Genomic DNA, 23,332 nt, shown 5'->3' with positions numbered 1-23,332 from the left:
ATATAAAATTATTGTTTTGTCTTTTCCTTCCTTTTTTGAAAAGCAACTTTAGGTTCCTTTTTTTTTCATCAACTCCAAGATGAAGATTTCACCCCCAATGTCTCTAAATTAGAAACATAGGTGGTCTGTGTATATGCAAACTTGTTTATTATTCATAGTGGCATGACTGATAGTATGCAACATTTACGACCTATGACTTTTAAGTCAATGAGAACCCTATGTTCCACTAATTTCTTCTGGTATGATGAGGACAGCACCAGAATGAAAACTTACAGAATGGCTATTACAGCCTTGTAAGAAAAATCTCAGTGACTATTGTCTTTTGTGTACTAATGAGTTAACATAGTAAGCATAACGGCTATCCTTGAAAAAAAGCATTCCTGCAAAATTCCTTGTACGAAATAAAAGTATAGTAAATATAAAATAAGTCAATATATATAAAATAAAAATTATAAGTGATACAAAAGTATTGTCAGTTTGTTCTGTTGTCTTTTCCTTTCCTTAATAAAATCATAATATCTTTTAATCAATGACAATTTATATCCAATGAAATAAAGTAACTGTCACATTTTGATATCCTAAAGCAGTAGATCAGCATCTACAGAATAAGTGTTTCACATAAGTGACAAGTCAATGCAAGTTATGACACACTAAAAACAGACTAAGAGAGGTTTTAAAACAATTGTTTACATTGTTTTTACATTCCATCCACTATCTAAATATTTAAATGTTTTAGTTACATGACTTAATATGTGTAACTCTCAAAGTTTCTAGAAAGGCAATAATATAAACATTTTTTCATTTCATTTGGTTTAAGAGATACATAAGGCCAGGCACGGTGGTTCACGCCTGTAATCCCAGCACTTTGGGAGGCAGAGGCAGGCAGATCACCTGAGGTTAGGAGTTCGAGGCCAGCCTGGCTAACATGGCGAAACCCCGTTTCTAATTTAAAAAAAATTATCTGGGCGTGGTGGCACGTGCCTGTAATCCCAGTTACTTAGGAGGCTGGGACAAGAGAACCGCTTGAACCCGGAAGGCGGAGGTTGCAGTGAGCCGAGATCACGCCATTGCACTCCAGCTTAGGCAACATTGCGCAACAAGAGCGAAACTCCGTCCCAAAAAAAAAAAAAAAAAAAAATCAAAAAACCACACACATAATACTTAGCTTCTAATCTTGTGCATGAACACCTTTAAAATACGTTCACACTATGGAAATGTGTACATTATCAATGTATTGCCTCTCAGCTCCAAATGCATCCTTCTGTATATGCTCTGTGATAAAATGGAATTCCTTTAAGCATTTCTCCTTTAATGTGAACAGTGTTGCATTGTCTTGGGAGAGGGGACTGAAAAGATATTGCAGGAGGAAGAGTCTGTTAGAACTAATACAACAGTTCATCAGGGGTGAAGGATACAAGATCAATACACAAAATTCAACTGCATTTCTAAAGACTAGGAATAAACAATCCAAAAATGAAATTAAGAAAGCAATGCCACTGACAATACCAACAAAAGTAAATATGAAAAAAATTCAACAATGTAAAGCTTACACTGAAAATTATGAAACCATGTTAAAATAAAGAAAGCCTAAATAAATGTAAACTTATCCTATGTTCATGTATCAACAGACTTAATACTGTTAAAATGGCAACAGTCTCCAAATTAATCTACAGATTCAACATACTCTCTTATCCAAATCCTACCTGGCACAATTGCTGAAATTGACAAATTGAACCTGAAATTTATATGGAAACTAAAGAGTCTAGTAATAACCAAACAAACTTGAAAAAACAAAATTGGAGGACGAACACTGCCCAATTTCAAGACTCTCTTCAAAACTACAGTGATTAAAACTGTATGACTGAAACTAATCAAAACTGTGTGACACTAGAATAAGAAGACATATGAATCAACAGAACAGTACTGAGTCCAGAAATAAACCATCACATTTATCATCAACTTATTTTCTAAGAGTACCAAGTCAATTCAATGGGGGAAGAATAATCTTTTCAACAAATGTTCCTGCAACAACTAGATATCCATATTAAAAAATGATGTTAGACTCTTTCCTTCCACCATACACAAAATTTATTTCAAAATGTATCATAGAGCTGAATATAAGAGGTAAAACTAAAAAACACCATCAATCTGACTAGTACTATAATTACTAAAATGTTAAATCTGTAATTAAAAATCCTTCCCTTAAAAATAAAACTACATGCTCAGATGAATTCTGCAAAACAAAGAAAAAAATTATCATTCTTAAACTCTTACACAAGACAAAAAAAAAAAAAGATGAACACTTTCCAACTTTTTAATGAGTCCAGCATAGCCTTGACACCAAAAGATGGCAAAAGCATTTTAAGAAAGAAAAATTTGAGGCCAATGCAATTCATTAACATAGGTGGAAAAAAAATAAAACAGCAAATAGAATCCAGTGATATAATAAAGGATATATTCATCAAAAACAAACTGAGATTACTCCAGAAACACAATAATGGTTTAATATTTTTATAAATACTAGAGTGTATAAAATATACACCATCAGTAGAGCTGTATAGCAGAAGCATGTTGGGCCCATAGGACGTAATTTACCACATTATTTTAAAAATGGGGAAAAAAAATCATATCCTCAACTTTAAGATAAAACATTTGATAAAATTAAGTACCCAGTCACGATAAAAATTCTTGGAAAAAATGGGAACAAAAAGAAACTTCCTGCTTTAGTCCATTTTGTGTTGCAATGAAGGAATACCTGAGAATGGGTAATTTATAAAGAAAAAAGGTTTATTTGGCTCACAATTCTGATACCTCAAAAAGTTTAGGACTGGGTATCTGATGAGAGCCTTAGGACACTTTTACTCATGCAGAAGGCAAAGGACAGATGGTGTGTGCAGAGATCACATGGCAAGAGGAGAAGCAACAAAGTTAGAGAGGAGGTGCCAGACTCTTTTTAACAACCAGCTCTTGCAGGAATTAATAAGAGTGAGAACTCACTCATCTCCCTCTACCACCCGAGGGAGGGCATTACTCTATTCATCAGGGGATCTGCCCTGCAACACAAACACCTTCCAACAGACCCTACCTCCAACCCTGAGGATCACATTTCAACATGAGGCTTGGCAGAGTCAAACATCCAAAACTATAGTACCTCCCTAACCTGAGAAAAAGGCTTCTTCTGCCAGGCACAGTGGCTCACACCTGTAATCCCAACACTTTGGGAGGCTGAGGCAGGTGGACTGCTTGAGGTCAGGAGTTCAAGACAAGCCTGCCCAACATGGTGAAATGCCGTCTCTACTAAAAACACAAAAATTTTCCGGGCATGATGGCGGGCGCCTGTAATCCCAGCTACTCAGGAGACTGAGGCAGGAGAATCACTTGAACCCGGGAGTCAGAAGTTGCAGTGAGCTGGGATAGTGCCATTGCACTCCAGCCTGGGCAACAGAAGATGACTCTGACTCAAAATTTAAAAAAAAAAAAAAATTAAAATTAATTTTTAAAAGGCTGGTTTTTTTTTTTTTTAAATTTTATTTATTATTTTTTTGAGACAGAGTCTGGCTCTGTTGCTCAGGCTAGAGTACAGTGGCACAATCTCCGCTCACTGCAACCTCCACCTCCTGGGCTCAAGTGATTATCCTGCCTCAGTGCCCCAGGTAGCTGGGATTACAGGTCTGCGCCACCACACTAGGCTAATTTTTGTAGTTTTAGTAGAGACGGGATTTCGCCATGTTGGCCAGGCTGGTCTTGAACTCCTGACCTCCAGTGATCCGCGCGACTTGGTCTCCCAAAGTGCTGGGATTACAGGCGTGAGCCACAGCAACCGGCCTGGCGTCTTCTGTTTTTTTAAAACACTACAAAAAAAAAAATCATACGTAATTTTGAAATGCTGAACACTTTTACCTCTGAGATTACACATTACACATTGTGTAACAATGCTTGTAGTCACCACATTAACATCATACTGGAGGTCCTAGCCACTGTAATAAGGCAAAGGAAAAGAAAAACAATACAATCATTGAAGAGAAACAGGGCTTCATCATCGTAGATGGCATGCTTATATAGACGGAAAATCCAAAAGATTCTACAAAGTATTAGAAATAAGTGAAATTAAGCAAGGTCTCTTTACATAAGGTCACAGTACCAAAATGCACTGCATTTTACATGCCCACAACAGTGAGAAAACATTTTATAAATATTATTTATAATAACATCAAAAAGCCAAATAACTTGAAATAAATCTATAATTAAAATCAGATTAAGTTTAATCTAAAATGTATAGTTATATAAGACTTCTACACACAGAACAAACCAGAAAGTTTCATTTAAGGAAAACAATAAATAGAGAGATAAACTAGGTTCATGGATTGGAAGACTCAGCATTAGAAAGATGCCAAATCTAGCCCCACATTAATCTATATAAATTTAATGAACTCCCACTAAATATCCTGCAGGCTTTTCATGAAAATTAATAAACTGCCACTAAATTTTATGTGGAAAGGAAAAAGGAACAAGACTAAGTACAATAAACCTGAACAGGTGAGCTTACTCCACCCAATATGAGGATCTATTATAAAGCTATAATGAGACATTATGATACTTGTACAAAGATAGAAAAATGGACCACTGGAATAGAGTCCAAAAAAAACCCAGGCATATATGGCTACTTGATTTATTATAAAACCAGCATTGTACAGCAGAGAGTCTTTTCCATAAATGGTGATGGCTGATTACTCAATGGGGGAAAAAATATGAACCCTATCTTATATAATCACAAAAATAAACTTTAGATGTACTACAGTAAAGGTAAATAATAAAGATTCTAGCAGAAAAAAAATTCATGATGGTGTGGTAGAGAAAGATGTCGTAAACAAAAACACAACAAATTGTAAAGAAAAAGACTGGTTTTGACTACACAGATAGATATGAAGGAACTGCTTTTTATTAACAGGAACCATTCTAGAGTAAAATGGCCAGAGTAGAAAACATTTGTAATACATATGATTAATAAAGGGTTCATATTTAGCATATATAAACAATTCCTAGGAACCCATAAAAAGATGAAAGACAACCTAACTGAATAAAAAGGATAAAGAATGAACAGGCACTTCACAAAAGAGGTTATTCAAATGGCCTATAATCTTAAATCTCAATCATCAGGGAATTACAAATTAAAATCATCATCACCATTACACGCTGACCAGAATGATTAAAAGAAAAACACTGATATTACAAAGGACTGGTGAGGATGTAGAGCAACTGAAACTCTCAAACGTTACTGGTGGGAGTGTGAATTGTCATAAGCACTATCTGTCTGAAAACTCCAAAATCACCGATTTTCCTCCATTTCTTATATCCTAAAATCATTTAGAAGTATTATTTTACCTTTTAATTATCTCATTTCTAAACCTTTCCCTTCCTTTCTACCATTACAACCCTAATTCAGGCCTCAATAATACCTGTATTTCTTAAATCCTACCTTCCTTATATCAGCCCTCTGTTCTCAAACTTTCAGACATCCTATCACATCATATTCAAAAAGCACTCGGCCTGACTCTATTCTACTTCTTTCCATACATAAACCCAACTGGTTCCCAGAACACATTTTGTTCTTTATCGGCTAGTCTTTCACATTACCTAGAACAGTCTCTGGTAGACCTAGTGCTCAATTAAGTATTAACAGCCACCAATATAAACTTACTACTGCCTCCACACCATCTTTCACGTTTCACAAGTTCATGTTATGCCAATTCATGCCTTCAATACTGACTCATTTCATTCATTCTTAGTCGATGTCTTATTCCATTTTTCCCCACAGGTTCTATCCTAAGTCCCAACATCACTCCACGCTCATTCTAAAAGTTTATTGCTTAAATCACCAAAGAACAAAACCTTTTTGTAACTTCCCTCACACACCTAACTTCCCTCTCACACCTAGAAGTGTCTCAACATCTTCACCTATCATTTTGTCTTCCCTATCTAGTAAAAAGAAGTGTCTTCCATTTCTAATACCAGCCTCTCTCATTTGTGTTTTTAATGTTTCCACTTATCTCTTTTCCTTGACCTTGCCGTATCAATGAGCTTCTCCCGCTTCTCTCCCAAAGACACAGAAGTCTCATCATATAAATTTTTTTTAAAAAGTTTTTCAACTTTCTATAGTGGACACTTCTGGACAATATATTTTCTTGGGCTATGGCAACAACAACATCCAGTTTCTATGAGCAGTAATGCCAGTGTCAGAGACAAGGCTATAATATCCACCATCCAGGAGAGAGCAGGTAATGAATGACCTTGACAAACTGACCCTCAATATAGTATCTCAGCTATGGTTCTGGATATAGTTCTAGATGCCTACCTTCTTTCAGTTCTTGATTTCCATACCTGAAGCAACCAATATCTTTCAAAAAACTGTCTTTTAACCATGGGATAAGTTTCTGATGTTTGTGAATAAAACCTTGACTGATGTCTTGGCTTGGGCTGCTGTAACAAAATACCATCGACTAGCTGACTTACACTCTTTCTTACAGCTCTGGGGCATAAAAGTCTGAGACAAGGGTGCCAGCATTATCAGGTTCCTGGTGATGGCCCTCTTCCTGGCATGCAGATGCCTGCTTTTCTGCCATATCCTTGTATGATGGAGAGAAACAGCTCTAGTGTCTTCCTCTTCTTATAAGGACACTAATCACATCATGAGGCTCTACCCTCCTGACCTCATCTAAACCTAATTACTTCCCAAAGGCCCTATGCCCCCTAATACCATCATATTGAAGGTTGGGAGCTCAACATACGGATTTGGGGGATAAGGGGAACACAAACTTTCAGTCCATAACAACTGACATAGCCATCTTCCCTCACAAATTACTTTTTTCTCTTTCCTTTCTTTCCCAAGAGTTGTCCCTAATCTACTTCTTCACTATCCTGTCATTTCTTAATCGTTTAAGACAGGGGTCTCCAACCCCTATATGAGTCAGTGGTCTGTCAGGAACTGGACTGCACAGCAGCAAGTGACTGGTGGGCAAGCAAGTGAAGCTTCATGTGTATTTACCAGCCACTCCCCATCTCTTATCTGTATTTACAACTGCTCCCCATCGCTTGTATTACCGCCTGAGCTCTGCCTCTTATCAGATCAGCAGCAGCATTAGATTCTCATAGGAACACGAACCCTACTGAGAATTGCACATGTGAGGAACCTAGGTTGTGCACTCCTTACAAGAATCTAACACCTGATGATCACCCCCAGATGGGACTGTCTAGTTGCAGGAAAACAAAGCTCTGGGCTCCCACTGATTCTACATTACAGGGAGCTGTATAATTATTTCATGATATATTACAATGTAATAATAATAAATAAACTACACAATAAATGTAATGCACTTCAATTATCCCAAAACCATCCACTTCCCCTAACCCCAGTCCATGGGAAAATTGCCTTCCACAAAACCAGTCCCTGGTGCCAAAAAAGTTGGGGACTTCTGCTTTGAGATGTGACATTCTTCTCCTAACCACTTTTACTAAAATTACTAAGAGTCACGAATGCCCTCACCTCTACTAAATGTATTCATTTATTTATCAACTAAGATTTTTCCTTGTATAGTATTTTTCTCCTCTCTCCCTCCGATAGCTTATCCAATCAAAATACCTCAATCTAAGAAATATTTCTAGCCCCATCCACTATTCCCTTCCCTCTTTCCACTTTTCTTTCTTCTCCCCCTCTCTCTCTTCTGCCTGTGTTCCCTTCTCTGTCTGGAACAGCTTATCCAATGCAAATACCTCAATCCTGCTAATTCCCAGTTTCACAACCTACCTCCTACCCCTCGTGCCTCACCCTCCTATCCCCACCTCTCACAAATTTCCAGCTACAGCTCAAAACTACACCACAAATGCAAGTGAAACCTTACTGGATTGACTAATCAATCATCTCATCCTCCTTTCCTAGTTATTCCTAGTTATTCCAAGTTGGTTCATATCTAACTCCTCCTTCCTCACCCACAATGATATCCGAACACCATATCATCTACTTCTCAGACCCAAGCCTCCCTTCAAATCCCTTTGCAAAATTGCCATTTATCTCTGTAATCCTCTCTCTTTCCATGGAACATCACAATGGTTGTCACCTTCACTTGTCTGTCATAGCTCCAATATACCTTTTACATTTCTCCAGAGCTATACAATCTATCAAGTCATGGATGGACTCAACAGTTCCCTGCCTTCAGAAGCTCCTCGTCTTGTCATAGCTCCAATATATCCTTTACATTTCTGCCAGAGCTATACAATCTATCTACCTGCCTTCAAAAGCTCCTCAGTGGTTACTACAGTCTCATCCCCTCAGCAAAGTATTTAAAAATCCATGACTTCCCTCCATAAAGTTCATGCTTGAGTCACATGGGAACACTAATTCCTTCTAGAGTCCTCATCTCAGTGGTCTTTTTAACTTGGAACACCCTCTTTTTCATTGACCTTCCCTCACAAATGGAAATCTAAGCTATTTCTTCAAGATTCAGCTGGAAAATTAGCTCCTCTAAGTCTTCTTCCATCTCTAAATTGGTCCTCTTTCTATAATCTGACAATACGTTGTTTAAATTTCTAACATAAGACAAGTCATTTTTGTTCACTGTATTGTTTGTTGTATTTACATAGCACTTTATTGCAATTTAATTTCATAGCAATTCTGTGAAGAAAGTATTATTTAGCCAATTTAACAGGGGAGGAAACAGGCAGAGAACTGGGTTTAATACACACACACAAACACACACACACATACACACAGAGAAAGACATCTTTCATTCCAATGTCCTGACAATTAAGTTTTACATTTCTTAAGGGCAGAGACTCCAAGGAGCCTAGAAGAGTCCTTTCTATGTAACAGATGCTTTGTAGGGTTGTGGGGTTGTTTTGTTTTTTGGTTTTTTGGTGAGACAGAGTCTTGCCCTACTGTCCAGGATGGAATACAGAGAGGCAAAATCTTAGCTCACTACAGCCTCCACCTTTCGGGCTCAAGCAATCCTCCCACCTTATCCTCCTGAGTAGCTGCTACTACAGGTGGACTCCACCATGCCTGGTTATTTATTTATTTATTTTTTTTGGTAGAGACAAGGTCTCACTATGTTGCCCAGGCTGGTCTCAAAGAATTGGGTTCAAACGATCCTTCTGCCTCAGCCGCTAAGGGATTACAGGTGTGAGCCACCGCACCCAGCCTGCTTTGTGTTTTAAATATGTTTGAAACCACCCTGTTTTTCTGTCTGAACTCTTGAAGACATAGCTCAAAAGTCTCATTTTTAACTCTTCCAGTCCTTACTAATATTTCTGTAAACTATATCGTATCACTCGGCATGTTGTTACAAATGTCATTTTATATATAAGCATTTTATATATAAGCCATTAATCGCACTCATGAGTTCATAAGCTTTAGAGGGTCAACATGCCTCATTCCACAGTGGTATCCTTTATACTCCCTAGCACATGGTTGTTGCTCAGTAGTCCCCAATTTATTCCTTGCTCAAATCTCTAAGTCCTTTTTTTTTTTTTTTTTTTGCATGACAGATACAGATCAACTGTGACTAAACTTTACTTCTACTGTAATAGTAAAAATTACTTAACCCTTCCTGAAATATAAAGCTCATACATAGGTCAGGGAAGTATTATAAGTATCTGATGAGAGAAAAATCTAGAGTGACTATTTTAGATGACTGTAGAGGGCAGCAAAGCAACAGTAGTATCCTCAAAGAAAACCATGTATTTTTCTTAGGGAACTTGAAATTTGTTTTTATATTTAAAGAGATGCTGTCAGGATTAAAGCTTTTGAAGGAAAAGGGGCTTTTGGGGATGCCAAGCACAAATTTCATCAGCTCTACTTATATATTTAAACATTTTTAACTATTAACTATAAATATAATGAAAATATATCAATGCCCAGATCCTTTTACATGAAAAACAAGCTTGATAAACAATGTACACTTTCAAAATAGCCACCATAATTGCTGAGTACTTTAAGAATCTAAAAGTTGAAAATCTTTTCTCATTGAAAACTGCAAACATAATCTATTTCTTAATTTTATTTTCTTAAATACAGAAAAGAACGTCAATAATCTAGATAGTCTTATTTCCTGCTAATTAGTATTACTAATTCTAAACTTGATATGCCTTTTTGTTATTCAAAATCAGTCAACTGTAGGGTCTATATCAGTTTGAAAGAAAAAAATTATAAATCCTTTGGCAGTGTACTAGTATACAACAATCAATAATGCAACACTTTGAAAAAGAATAGACATTCCCTTACTGTTATTTCAATATTGAAGCTCACTCTGCTTTTAATATGAACTAGGCAGAAAAACTGCATCAAGATAATCATATACTTACAACCTCAGAAGTGTTTACAGGAATGAGGAAACTACTACAAAAGCTGACATTAAATACAACTGCATTATTTGCATGTTTCTCAAAGATTGTGTTGGCAGTAATTTTTTACTTCCTTTAAATTTAACAAGCAGAAATGCAGCGTTTTAGAGTGACTGCTGTAGTCATTAACATAAGCAGGCTTATGATTTAGTGAGAAATGCTGCTATCATGTTTTAGCCCTGTGCCCTTAAAGAGAAGTATAGAACTGTTAGCTATATGCCTTCTTCCACTTGACTGTCTTCCAAAAAATTAAAGGAATCGAGAAGCACTTTTTTATTTTGCATTTAAAATAAAGTAGGTAGGGTATCTCTAAGCAGGTTTTAAAAACTAGGCAGTTTATTGTTAGACTCAGTATTAAATTAAATGTATAACCATGAATGATTATCTCTAAATCAAATTAGTAGGGAGTTTGAGTCTATAATGAAAGAACATTTAAACATTTACACATTTTTACTATTAACTACAAATATAATGAAAATATATCAATGCCCAGATCCTTTTACATGAAAAACAAGCTTGATAAACAATGCACAGTTTCGCTGGGCGCGGTGGCTCACGCCTGCAATCCCAGCACTTTGGGAGGCTGAGGCTAGCAGGTCACAAGGTCAGGAGATCGAGACTGTCCTGGCTAACACGGTGAAACCCTATCTCTACTAAAAATACAAAAAATCAGTCGGCTGTGGTGGCAGGCACCTGTAGTCCCAGCTACTCTGGAGGCTGACGCGGGAGAATCGCTTGAACCCGGGAGGCAGAGCTTGCAGTGAGCGGAGATCGCGTTACTGCACTCCAGCCTGGGCGACAGAGTGAGACTCTGTCTCAAACAAAAAAAAAAAAAAAAAAGCACAATTTCAAAATAGCCACCATAATTGCTGAGTACTTTAAGAATCTAGCTACAACTAAATTAGAAATCTTATAAATAATCTCCAAAAACTAGGGCCTAAGATTTTCAGTAACAGCAATCATGTCTATCATGAATAATTCACATAATTACTATATTAAATTGATTTTACTACAGTTTACCAATACTAGCATTTCATTAATAATTTTTTCTTCTGAATTGAAGCAACAGAAGAGTCAAGCACACTCCTGACATTCTATATAATGTTCTCAGACACTTAGTTGGAGTCCTAGTCCTGCATAGTTTTATATTAGCATACTTCCATTACAAAATAGACTATCTTAAATTTACCCACTTCATTCATGAAACTCAATTCCAGAGTCAGATGTGTCATACATAAAGTACAATACAACTCACAGAAGCTACTTAAGCTAAACAGGTAAATAATATATAGCTGATTTTGAAATAACAAAGCAGAAGACTACTATTCTCCTAGAAAGTCAATTCTGCAAACATCTCAAATTCAAAATGGGTGAGGCAATGGGAAATAGAACTGAAGAGAGGAAAAATAATTTTTTTAAAAGGAAAAATCAGTGGAGAACTATCTCAAATAACATCTTTAAGTCTACCAACTTTTTCTAATTATCAAGAGTACAAATCTCTTTAAGAATATATTCCTACAGTGTGTTCTGCATAACATAACTTCTGTAACATAATATATATTACACCCAAGAATTTGTTAAATGGGATATTTTACTGAAGAATTTCTTAGACCATTAATAAACTAATTCACATTGTAACTTTCCATGACGGGGTATATCATTAGCTTTCCCTATTCCCAAATGTATTAAACCATGGTACTTCTTCCAAAAACCTACCTTCTGAGACTAGGGTTTCACTGTAACACTTTAACAAAGACTGTTCTAAACCTGAAAGCATGAAAAAATGAAAACAGAATTGCATTCTCACTGTATGCAAGAAGTGATGAGGGAGGCCTTCCTGGAGAAAGTCAATCCTAAACCAAGACCTTCAGAATTTGATTAGGTAGGAAGGAAGAGCAACGTCATTCTAAGCCTTATGGGTAAAGACCACAAAAGGGCATAATCCACTTTAGAGACAATTAAAGCTTCGGACTTGAACTATCCAAACTGGTAGCCACCAGGAATATCACACTTGACTACGAAGTGCATTATATGTAGCTAGTCCAAACTGAAATGATCTGTAAGTATAACATATCTACTGGATTTCAAAAAATTACTATAAAAGAAAATGTAAAATATCTCAATTTTTAATAACAATTGCACGTTGAAATTATATTTTGGTTACACTGTGTCAAATAAAATAAGATTAATTTCACGTATTTCTTCTTTTTTTTAAATGTGGCATCAAGAAAACTTGAAATTACATGGCTTGTATTATATTTCTATTAAAACATGCTGGTTTGGACTAACCTTGATTTCGCCATCAAGCTCTTGAAATAAATATGAGTGCCTACTACATGCCAAGCACATGGGAATACAAATAGTGAACAAAACAGTGAAACACATTTCTTTCAGAAGATTGATAATATTTGGTCAAATCATAAATGAAAATGCTATAATAAATAGCACTTGTCGAGAGAAGAATTATCTGATGTTGTCTTTCAAAACACAAATGTCCCAACCCTTGGACTCCAAACCTCACCTGTCTTAACAAAAACTGTTGATCTAGTAAGTCCATAGTGGGGCCTGGCCACATTGCTTTGAAAAAGATTCCCTAGTAACTATGATTTTAACTCACACATCCTATCTTTGCAGGCTCTAGCTATTTGAGAATAGCGATTTACAGGCCTACTCCCTTTTTCTGTTATTTTACTTCTGTGTCATACATAAAGTACAATACATAAAGTACAATAAAGTACTGATGAAACCTAGGCTGAGAGCCTAAAGGGCCTCTACTCGGTGCAACAGCCAACCTATTTAAAGTAAGAACAAGTTTGATCTTTTTTTTTTTTTATCATTAAAGTTGAAACCAAAGTTTTTTACACATGGCTCACATTCCAGTTTATGAATATCTACTCACAATGCAACAGGTCTTCCCTACTCATCTTATTTAGCAGAAGGAATGGTGGGCAGTCAATAGTCTTGCAAGAAAAACAATCTCCTGGATGCTATACTAAAGAAAACAGGTAAAATTCACAATATAAGTATATAATATCCTTTCTAAAACAACTATAGTACCTGCAATATGGCTGTATCTAGACTCATAGGAAGCAGCCCTCATTAAAATTTGTAATTGGTAAGTTACATTATAGTTATTAACTCTTTTAGGAAAAAACCTTGAAGCTACCCTTAGCAAAGTTTCATAACAGATTTTTTTTTTTTTGAGATGGAGTCTCGCTCTGTCACCCAGGCTGGAGTACAATAGCACAGTCAGAGTTCACTCCAGCCTCCTCCCCCTGGGGTTCAAGCGATTCACCTGCCTCAGCCTCCTGAGTAGCTGGGATTACAGGGTCCTGCCACCATGCCCAGCTAATTTTTATATTTTTGGTAAAGATGGGGTTTCGCTATGTTGGTCAGGCTGGTCTCAAACTCCTGACCTAAAGTAATCTGTCCTAAAGTAATCAGCCTCCCAAAGTGCTGGGATTACAAGCGTGAGCGACGGCGCCCGACCTCACAACAGATGTTAAATAAATAATTAAACTATATCAGAGTTTATCCTGATAAATAAAAATCATAAATTTTATAAAATTCAGTAAAGAATATAGATTCAACAATTTAAAGACCATTTTAGACAAAAATATATGAAGTAATCAAACATATGACAGATTAATGGTGCTCAGATTTTTGGATGTGTGTGTATGGTACACAAAACTGTCTTTAAAGTTTCATTATTGACTTAAGGGTTATTTGATTTTAACCTACATTTACATATTAATAGTAATTATTAACTGTCTCATCTTTGCAAACCATGTAGTGTTTGTCAATTTTTATGAAGATTTTAATAGATTACAGAATATGTTATGGCAATGTATTATTTACTCACTAATTTTTAATGGTAAAGTTACAGAATGTCAAAATGCTCGCTTTTAACAATGATTGTCATAAAAAGCTTCCCTTCAATAATTTTCAAGTAATTAACAATAACCCGTAAGTTTTATCCCTTAACTATACACATACAAAACACACATAAGAATTGCCAAATTACTAAATTGTAAATAGATGTAAGTATAAATGACACAAACAAGGTAAAATATATGTAATACACACAATTGTCCAGCTTTTCCAATTCTTATTTCTGATGTAGATAGCTGCAAGAAAGAAAGATTCCATCTTTTCTGCTTGCTTCTAAATTTGTGTTACTTTTCAAAAATATCTGTTTAGGATGCAGAAAGACTCATACAGGCAATATGTACTACAGAACCCAACTGATACCATCATTAACTTAAAGCAGAAGCAAATTGTGAGTCCCTTCTCCCAACTCCTATCTTCAGTATAATCACTAACACTCTAAGTGACCTTATGGAACTGCCAAATCTTAAAATGCACTGGACATCATTAAGGGAATAGTCAACTAGGTTCCATACAATTATACAATTGAATTAATTTGACTATATTCTAATATTCTGAACACTCATCATCTGTATATTTATATGAATTTAACAAATATTTGAAGATCACTGGGCTAAGACTCAATATAAAGATGTAAAGTACAAATACAGCAAGTCAATTTGAAAACTCAATTATTCAGCACATCGGTGTAGAATTTAAGAATCACTAATACCAGCCCGGTTAGTTTATGCTGTGCAATATAATAAATGCTAACATTTGAGTGTTACTATATTTCATGCACTCTCCTAAGTGTTTTATTCTATTCTGTCATTTAATCCTCACAAGATCTCTATCAGCAAGGTAGTAATGTTATCTCTTTTTAAAACAAGAGAAACTTCAAGTTTCCAAGCTTAAATAACTTGTCAATGATTTACAGCTAGAAAGAGAGAGAAAGGGAGGAAGGAAGGGCCTTAAGGACAGGGAGGGAAGGAAGAAGACATCTCAATAAGATCTTTTAAAAGATGATTTTTTTAAAGTGACTGTTTTTTTTTTCATTGAACATTCATAAGTGTTTACCTAATGGGTTAGTTGTCCCGTTTCCGGGCAAATCAAAATACCTCTATAATCATGCTTCCTTTAGGTCGATCACAAAGTTATAAGCATCTTGAAGCCAGGACTCTGTCTTATGCGTGTGTTATGTTCCCAAGCCTATCAAGTAGTCAAAGTGCTTTTAAAAGTTCCACATCACATCAGATCTTCTTTTCTGTGCTCTTTTAAACATCCATCTTAACATGAAACTTTGCTGAAAATGGAAAGAGGCGTAGAATCCCAGAGCTAAATGGGACCTTACAAAGGTCAAACAGTCTACCTTGTTATTGATCGTGACCATACCCATGCTAATATTCTCCATGTCCCCAAAAAAATGTGGGAAGAAAAAGTGAGATAAATCTGATCATCTATGAATTGATTATTGCCATCATAAAGAAATTTAGAATTTCATAATTAAATGACGTTTATCAAGTCAGATGATGATGTAAGCCCAGCACCCTTAACACTTATACCTAGAAATTTCTTAGGCTTAAAAACAAAACAAAACAAAAAAAACCTGGCAATTTGACAACCTGTAAAATTCTCATTTTAAAAGTTCAGTTCTCCAAATAAGATAATGCACAACCCCAAAACAAACGGCCAGCAAGTCTGATATAAACATTTTTATAGCTTTCAGAATATCAGATCCACCAGTTTTGATGAATATTTTTAACAGTTAAATTAACGCGATAAAGTTAAGGCCACCCTACATATCAAACATATCAAAATATCAAAAATAGCAGCAAAAAGAAAAATCCGTATGTGATAAAACAAAGCATTCTCATCAACAGATCATCAGCTATAGTCATCTTTTTCAAGCTTAAAACTCTTTTCAACTCTAAAACTGGCTCCAAGCAAATATTAATTACATGCCAAACCTTGAAAGTAGTACTATGAATGTCATTGTAACTAACAGGAGTTAAATCAACAACTTGTTAGACTTAACAGCTTACTGGAAGAAAATTTTGCTTCCATACCACTAAGCTTCCATAAGTCACAACAACTGTGCCCTATTCAAAGACTGAATTCTAAAATACAGGTTGATGGAAAAAACTCGTCATAAGGGCTCACAAATTAGGGTGTTATAACACTATTAAGCCAAAAAAGGAAGCTGTTTTAAATGAGTAGCACACAGGAATACAAAACTAGTGTCTACCTCTACAACAAGAAGAGTTGACTCTAAACACTACACCTGCTTTAAAACACAGTCCATTTGCCTACACTGCTTAAGTTTTAACATTAGGCTCTGAATTAAAATATCAAGTCCTTCCAATGCTACATTATTGAGGAGATTTTTAAAAAGTGTTTTCTCCTTCCATGGGAAAACCAATGCGTTCCTTCAAAAAGTAATCAACAATTCATTTTCACAACCACTAAGAAATTATCATGTAAATAATTCCTGTATCAGCTATGCATACTACCTGGCTTCAGTCTTCCACAGAGCTTTGCCTACTAGATCTGCCTCTGTAGAGGTATATTCTCTCAGTCCTTAACATAAACGAAGTCAGGATAGTAAACTCGTAAGGTCCCCTCCAACTATGCTGTCACTCAACTGTAAGCAACATCCCCAATTCTCCTCCATGGAATAGAACAGCACACATATTCAATCTAGACTCTGGCATCAATTTAAAAAGGTATATAGCATTAAGAACTCTGTCTTGGAATCAAGTATCTGGGGAGTCCGCATACAGAAACAGTGTACAATTAATAACATTCCATTTATCATACTATACTCTGTGTAAATCAGATTTCATTACAGTGCTGGAAACGTGGTGGTAAACTGGAAGTGGAAATTCTCAGCCCAGACGAGACACTCAATTCCATCATGCAAACTTTGCTTCCCTCATAAGCAACTACCTTGACTCACCTACCGTGTAATAGGATTCTCCTCCTCCTAAATCACACTATCCAAGAAATTTGCACACATCTCTTTTAACAAATACTAGTAAAACTTCAGTTTACGGTTTCACGAAATACTGAAAACCAATCTTTGAGCAAGCTTAAGCTCTGCCCCTCTACTTTTCTTACCAAGAGCCCTCTAATAATGTCTCGCAGTGTTCTGATACTCCTCTCCCACCAAAGGCTGGTGTCCTTATTTTCCCAAATCACTGCCTTCCATTAATTACCACTTAAGTCCGTTTCTCTTGCATGAAAGGCAGACTTTTTTTTTTTTTTAGCACGATCCTTAGTAAGTAGGCTTCTGGTCTGGCATACCTGGGAACAAAACTCACAGAGACTAACTCCCAAACATGACAGGAAAACAGGAACACAACACGAGGGAAAGGATGGGAAACAGGCGCGTGACTGTTTTGGTTAGAACAGCCGGGGCACACAGTCCATGAAATTAGGTATTTAACACGTAAATCTTGTTCCTGGGGGTTGGTAAAATAAGCACGGGCAGTGTGAGAGACGTCCCACAAGCTGGAAGGCAGGGACGAGGCTCAATCTAGAGAGATCCAGAAGCTGCCAGGGCAGAGCCGGGCGCGGGGGGGGGGGGGCACAAGACGGAAGAAAACTGGCTGTAGGGGATTCTGCGGCTGGGTGGGCTAAAATGGTGCCTTCTCCAGGGTGGAAGGCCATGAGAAGTGGACCCGGAGGCTTCATTCCGTCGGGCTCTGGTCCCTAGTGTTTCTGGCCTCACAGCTCAAGTTTCACCGGGAAAAAAAGAAAGCGGCAAATGTGCATCCCGGCACCTTAACCCACGAGTCTGCGCTCTCGGCTTCCCACGGAACGAGCGAGGAAGTAACGGTCCCCGGAGCAAACCCGGAGTTCGGAGCGCGAAGCACCATCGCCAACCCTCGGCCATCCGCACGGCGACCCGCGCGGCCGCGGGGGAGGGGAGCGGGCCGCCGGCGCAGCATTCGCTGGCCCGGCCCTTCCAGGGCCTCGCCCCGGGCGCGGCGAAAAGTTTCCAACCAAAGTCCTCGGCACTCGCTCGCACAGCCAACCGCCTCGCTGCCCCGAAGAACGGCTGGCAGAGCCGGCCGCGGCGCCCGCACCCTCAGTGGCGGCTCCCTCAGCCCACGCCGGCCGCCGACGTTCACCTACCACAGAGCCTGGAGAAGAGCAGCAGCGGGAAGAGCAGCAGCAGCAGCGGAGGTGGCGTCGGGGGCTGCAGCAAGAGCCCGGCTCCGAGGAGAGAAGCGGAGGAAAGTTGTGCTTTGCCGCCTCCAGCACACAGCGGGGCCGGCCGCGGAGTCCGCGCCATCCCCCACCCTCCCCCCGGCCCGCTCTCCCGCCCGCCCCCCGGCTCCCCCGGCCCCGGCGCCTCAGGCTCTGGGCGGAGGTTGTGGAAGGTCCGGAGCGCGCGTCCCCAGCTCCCAGCTCTAGCGCCGTCGCTGCCGGCTGACACTCGGCGGAGCGCTGGCGGCTGCCTCGACACCGCCGTCGCCGACGCCACTGCCGAGGCTGAGGCGGGAGCCGCCCGCCGCCGCCGCCACTCCCCTCCCCCCGGCACCCGCCCGCTTCGAACTCCTGGGAACTCGGAACGCACCACCCCGCCCCACGCGAGAGGGGGAAAAGAAGCCGACCCTCAGAGCCGGCGCCCGACTCGCCCGCCCTCCCAGCGCAACTCCAGCTCCCGTCTGATCCCCGGGCGCAAGCCCTGTCTCCTCCCACCCCGCCCTCCTACACATGCTCCTCCCCTTTCAAAAAAAAAACAAAACTCTTTTCATCCACTTTGATAACGGGGTTTCTCCCAAAGCAGAGCTTTAAAAGGGACAGGAAAATCTGGAATAGGTTAGTCGGCCCCGCCCCTCGTTCCTGCCTGGTTTCCCCCCTTCCCTGCCTTTCCAATGGTCTCGCCCACTCCACCCCTAGCGGGTCCACCGAGGCCCCGGCGCTGACTGAGGCGAGGGCTGCGGGACAATCACGCTCGGCCCTCGCCTCTCCCGGGTGGCGCTCTCCCTCTGGCGGGGACATGGGACGAGGAGGGGTGGGGAGGGGAAGGCGGGATGGGGCTGCCCTTCCGTTGCCCATGCTAAAGGTTCCTGTGTAGGAAGCTGGACGCAGCCTGCTGGACTAGTAATCTTCCTCCTCGCTGGGGCGCGGGGGACTGAAGGGAGAGACTTTCTCCTCCTTCCTGTTCCCCGGGACAGCTGTGCTCTCCGAATCCCTCCGTTCTTCCCAGCCCACTTATCCCCCGCTCGCCAAGGCACGTTTGCACAGGCGTTTTTCCTGCTCTTTTCTGTGGGAGGGCGGCTTGGTAGAACGGCCGGCTGAGCTGGGCGAGGAGAGGGGTCTCAGAAGGTTTGCTTTCTTGCTGTTGCTTCTCACTGGCCGCTGGGCTGTCCACTTTCCGCGCCGGGCGACTGGCAACAGGAGGCCATGGATTTCCCCCAACGAGTGCGTTGGTGTTTTTCCTTGGTTTTGTTTCATTTGCATGTTCGTATGTGTAGTTTTATTTTCTTGCCTGTTTCCCTTTGATCGCAGAGAAGCGACCTCGGGAAGTATTAAACATTTGCCCTTATAAGAAGAGCGTCTGTGGTCCACCATGACCCTCGCTCATCCCAGGTGGCTGCCCGCCCTGCCCTCTCCATCCTCCCGCCTCGCACAGTACCGGCGGCTTGACCTTGGAGCCACTGCCACATCGGTTCCGCGGGGGGGAGTAGGAGGGTGGACAATTTGGACTGTCCGTCGTAGGGCGGCGGATTGTAGGCAGAGGACACCAGTCCGCAGGCCTGACACTATTAATTTTATGTAGGTCCTGTCATCTCCACGAGATAGCCATAAATGTGTTCCAGTAGCAGGAAAGCTGAACAAGGATCAGCCGCCCAGAAATTAGCCTGCCGCAGCTAAACTAATGCATGCTTGCGGCCAAGACCACGCTGTCCTCGGCTTTCAGTCAATAGGGTCTTCCCACCTTCCGCCCGCTGGATTACAAGGCCTTACTCACCTCCAAGGCTACAAGCCATTCTACACCCTGCCCACCTCTTTTTTCTTTCTTAACTTCTGCCTGCCATGCAGTCTCCCAGCGCTCGGTCTAGTGCCTTTTTTCCCTCCAGCCCTTTCCTCTTCCCTCCCTCCCTGTGCCTGTCTGCCTCTGTCGTCCCCTGTAAGCTTGTCTCCTGCAGCCAAGGTTTTCTATCACCTATCCTCAAGATGCATTTATGAATACACCTTGTCCTGCATCGCTCCGGGAGATCCCCTGATGATGATCATAATTGACAAAATGTAGCTATTGTGACATTCCTCAGCTGTGCTGACACCACCGTTTCCCTTGAGAAAATTTCTTTTTCTATATTCTCATTCCCTAAACCTAATTTCACTGCTAAATTTAGACAGCCCACTGCACAGCCACTAGCTAATTATCTGTTTAGATAGCACTTTAACACATTGTTGAGACTCAGTTAAATGTTAAACAACCAAAATTTTAATATCACTAGCCAATTTCATTCCCCCAGGTTTTCCCTGATGGTTCTGCATCTCCAAGAATTTAGCCAACATTTTAAAAAATACCAAAGGCTTAACTTGGGTGGGGGCCATTGGGCAATTGCTACAGAGACCATAAGGAATTAGCAGGTTTAGTTCTCAAAAAGATGACATGGAGCTTTAACAAATATATTTCCTCCATACTTATGGAAATTGAATAGTGGTCTGCTATGATCTTCTCTGACCTAAAGTGAATAGAGAGCATGGAAGAGCATTATTTATAGATGTTATATAAGCATTAAAAGAGCACCATGCTGGTGTTTTATGTGCATATATGTATTGTGTTCTAATAATAATAATTTGTGTTTATACAGCATCTTCAACTAAAGATGTCAAAGCACAAGCTCACTTCCCACGGAAGGTAGCAATTACTATTATCTCTACTTGACAGCTACAAGAACCTAGGCACAGAGGTTAAGTGCTCTGCAAATACTACCAGCCATATGTGGTGGTTTTCCTGCCAGAACCAAGTTCTTACCTTCCAGTGGACACCATTGACCTCTCAAGATTATTCTTTAAGTTAAAAAGTAATATAAGGTAACTCAAATTTCTATTTTCTATAATAAAAGTGCCCAATCTTAAATTACATTCTCAGATGAATGAATTTTAGACATACCCACCCAGGCTTTCCTGTTGGAAATTTTTACTGGCCACAGAAAAAGATTTTACGTTACATATACAACTCATGTTTTTCAAGGGCAGAAACACTGTGAATTTTTTAAAAACCTTTAACATGAGAGTATTACTGCTTTCTGTGCCATTTTTAGTCCTCTAACTGTATAGATAAGTTCACATTTATTGTTTGAGTAACAAACTGTTTAAGGAATACTTAATTATACTTAACTTATTAATATTTCTGACACCATTGAATAACAAAGTATGCATACATTTTTTTCAGAAAAAAAATTATCTGAACAGAAAGCAACATAATCCTAATGCCAACAATGGTTTCATTGTTTTGGGTTAAGAGTACTGATGGTGTCCATCCTACTTTTGGCTCAAAGATTGTTTGCCAGTTATCAAGGTTCATTAACTCTTAACTAAAAAACAAAGGTTGACATCTTAACAAAGAAGTAATTATGTACAGTGCTGGGCATTTTACATTTACTAACATAATCCGAGTGAAAGGTTTGAGACTATTATTAGAATTTCATAGCTGACTCTGAAACAAAGGAAGTATTTTTATAGGAGAGGTAAGACATTATATACTTCGGCTAATTCTTCTTAACATCAGCAAATTTTTTATAACCTGCTGTGTGAGGAAGCATAGCTTTTCCTTTAGTAGAAGCGGTGAACAATATTTTGTAGAATATTTGAACTTTGTACTGTATTTGATAATAAGCTTATGTTACCCAGTTAGGATCACAGTTTTTGTAAAGTTTTGCCTCCTGCCTGAAATCCCACCACTTTGGGAGGCCGAGGCTGGCAGATTGCTTGAGTCCAGGAGTTCAAGACTAGCCTGGGCAACATGGCTGTGTTAGTCTGTCCTCATGCTGCTAATAAAGACATACTCGAGATTGGGTAATTTATAAAGGAAAGAGGTTTAATTGACTCACAGTTCCACATGGCTTGGGAGGCCTTAACATGGCGGAAGGCAAGGAGGAGCAAAGTCACATCTTACGTGGTGGCAGGCAAGAGAGCATGTCCAGGGGGACTCCCCTTTATAAAACCATCAGATCTCGTGAGACTTACTCATTATGAAGAGAACAACACAGGAAAGACCTGCCCCCACGATTCAATTACCTTCCACTAGGTCCCTTCTACAACACGTGGGAATTGTGGGAGCTACAATTCAAGATGAGATTTGGGTGGGGACACAGCCAAACCATATCAATAGTAAAACCTCGTCTCTACTAAAAATACAAAAAAAATTAGCTGGGTGTGGTGGCATGTTCCTATAGTCCCAGTTACTCTGGAGGCTGAGGTGGGAGAATCACTTGAGCCCGGGAGGTGGAGGCTGCAGTAAGCCAAGATCGCATCCCTGTACTGTAGCCTAGGCAGCTGGAGAAAGACCCTGTCCCCGCAAAAAACCAAAACCCCAAGTACCTAGAATAATGTCTGCCATATAGATTCCAAATTGGATGACTAAATGATTATGATGACATACCATACTCAAGTGCATGTCTCATTCAGTAGAGGTTTATACTTCTTGAAGGTTTTGAACATAGGATTGATCGTGTATAGTTTTTTTAAGCTGGAAGGTGGTTACTCTGACCATTGCTTAATACTCTTGATATAATTGTTGTTAGTGCTGTTTATTAAACTATTATCTCTCCACTTCGTATTCATAGTTCTGCCCTGGTTTTGTAAGGCTGGTGCTAGGACTCTGCAAACAATGTATCTCCTTTACCAACTGGCTTCCTGACAGGTTCTATCAATAGAGGTTACTGGAGGAAATGTGGACCCCTGGAGTAGGAGAAAAGGGACTTGTTCCTTTCCATTTGCTTCCTGCTATCAGCATCACCTCAGCAATAATAACCTGTCATCCTGTCTTTAGCTGTTGATTCCAGTCTCCTACTTCTTTTACACTCTAAGTCCCAGAGTCCTCATGACT

The 23,332-nt window shown here is 39.5% G+C and overlaps 1 protein-coding gene and 1 pseudogene across 5 annotated transcripts in view; one reads left to right on the top strand and one right to left on the bottom strand.

The window, feature by feature from the left end:
* NECTIN3 (nectin cell adhesion molecule 3) overlaps nt 1-18,814 on the bottom strand; it is a 126,971-nt gene extending 108,157 nt beyond the window's left edge. For 3 of the 4 annotated variants that reach the window (XM_025377255.1, XM_025377254.1, XM_025377258.1), the window contains exon 1: nt 18,397-18,814. In XM_025377255.1, the coding sequence (XP_025233040.1) occupies nt 18,397-18,556 (160 nt within the window). In that variant the 5' untranslated portion in view covers nt 18,557-18,814. Of the gene's footprint in view, nt 1-18,051; nt 18,155-18,396 lie in introns of those variants that run through there. The other variant, XM_025377256.1, reaches the window with a different exon arrangement.
* A 239-nt stretch (nt 18,815-19,053) lies between these two features.
* LOC112619252 overlaps nt 19,054-23,332 on the top strand; it is a 167,681-nt pseudogene continuing 163,402 nt past the window's right edge. Inside the window, exons 1-2 of the transcript XR_003118198.1 lie at nt 19,054-19,086; nt 21,093-21,305. The product of XR_003118198.1 is annotated as an uncharacterized LOC112619252 (transcript). The remainder of the gene's footprint in view (nt 19,087-21,092; nt 21,306-23,332) is intronic.

The sequence above is a fragment of the Theropithecus gelada genome, chromosome 2 (assembly GCF_003255815.1).
Source record: "Theropithecus gelada isolate Dixy chromosome 2, Tgel_1.0, whole genome shotgun sequence".
NCBI classification, from domain to species: domain Eukaryota; kingdom Metazoa; phylum Chordata; class Mammalia; order Primates; family Cercopithecidae; genus Theropithecus; species Theropithecus gelada.
The sequence above is the reverse complement of the archived record's forward strand: the minus strand, read 5'-3'. Positions and strand labels throughout refer to the sequence as shown.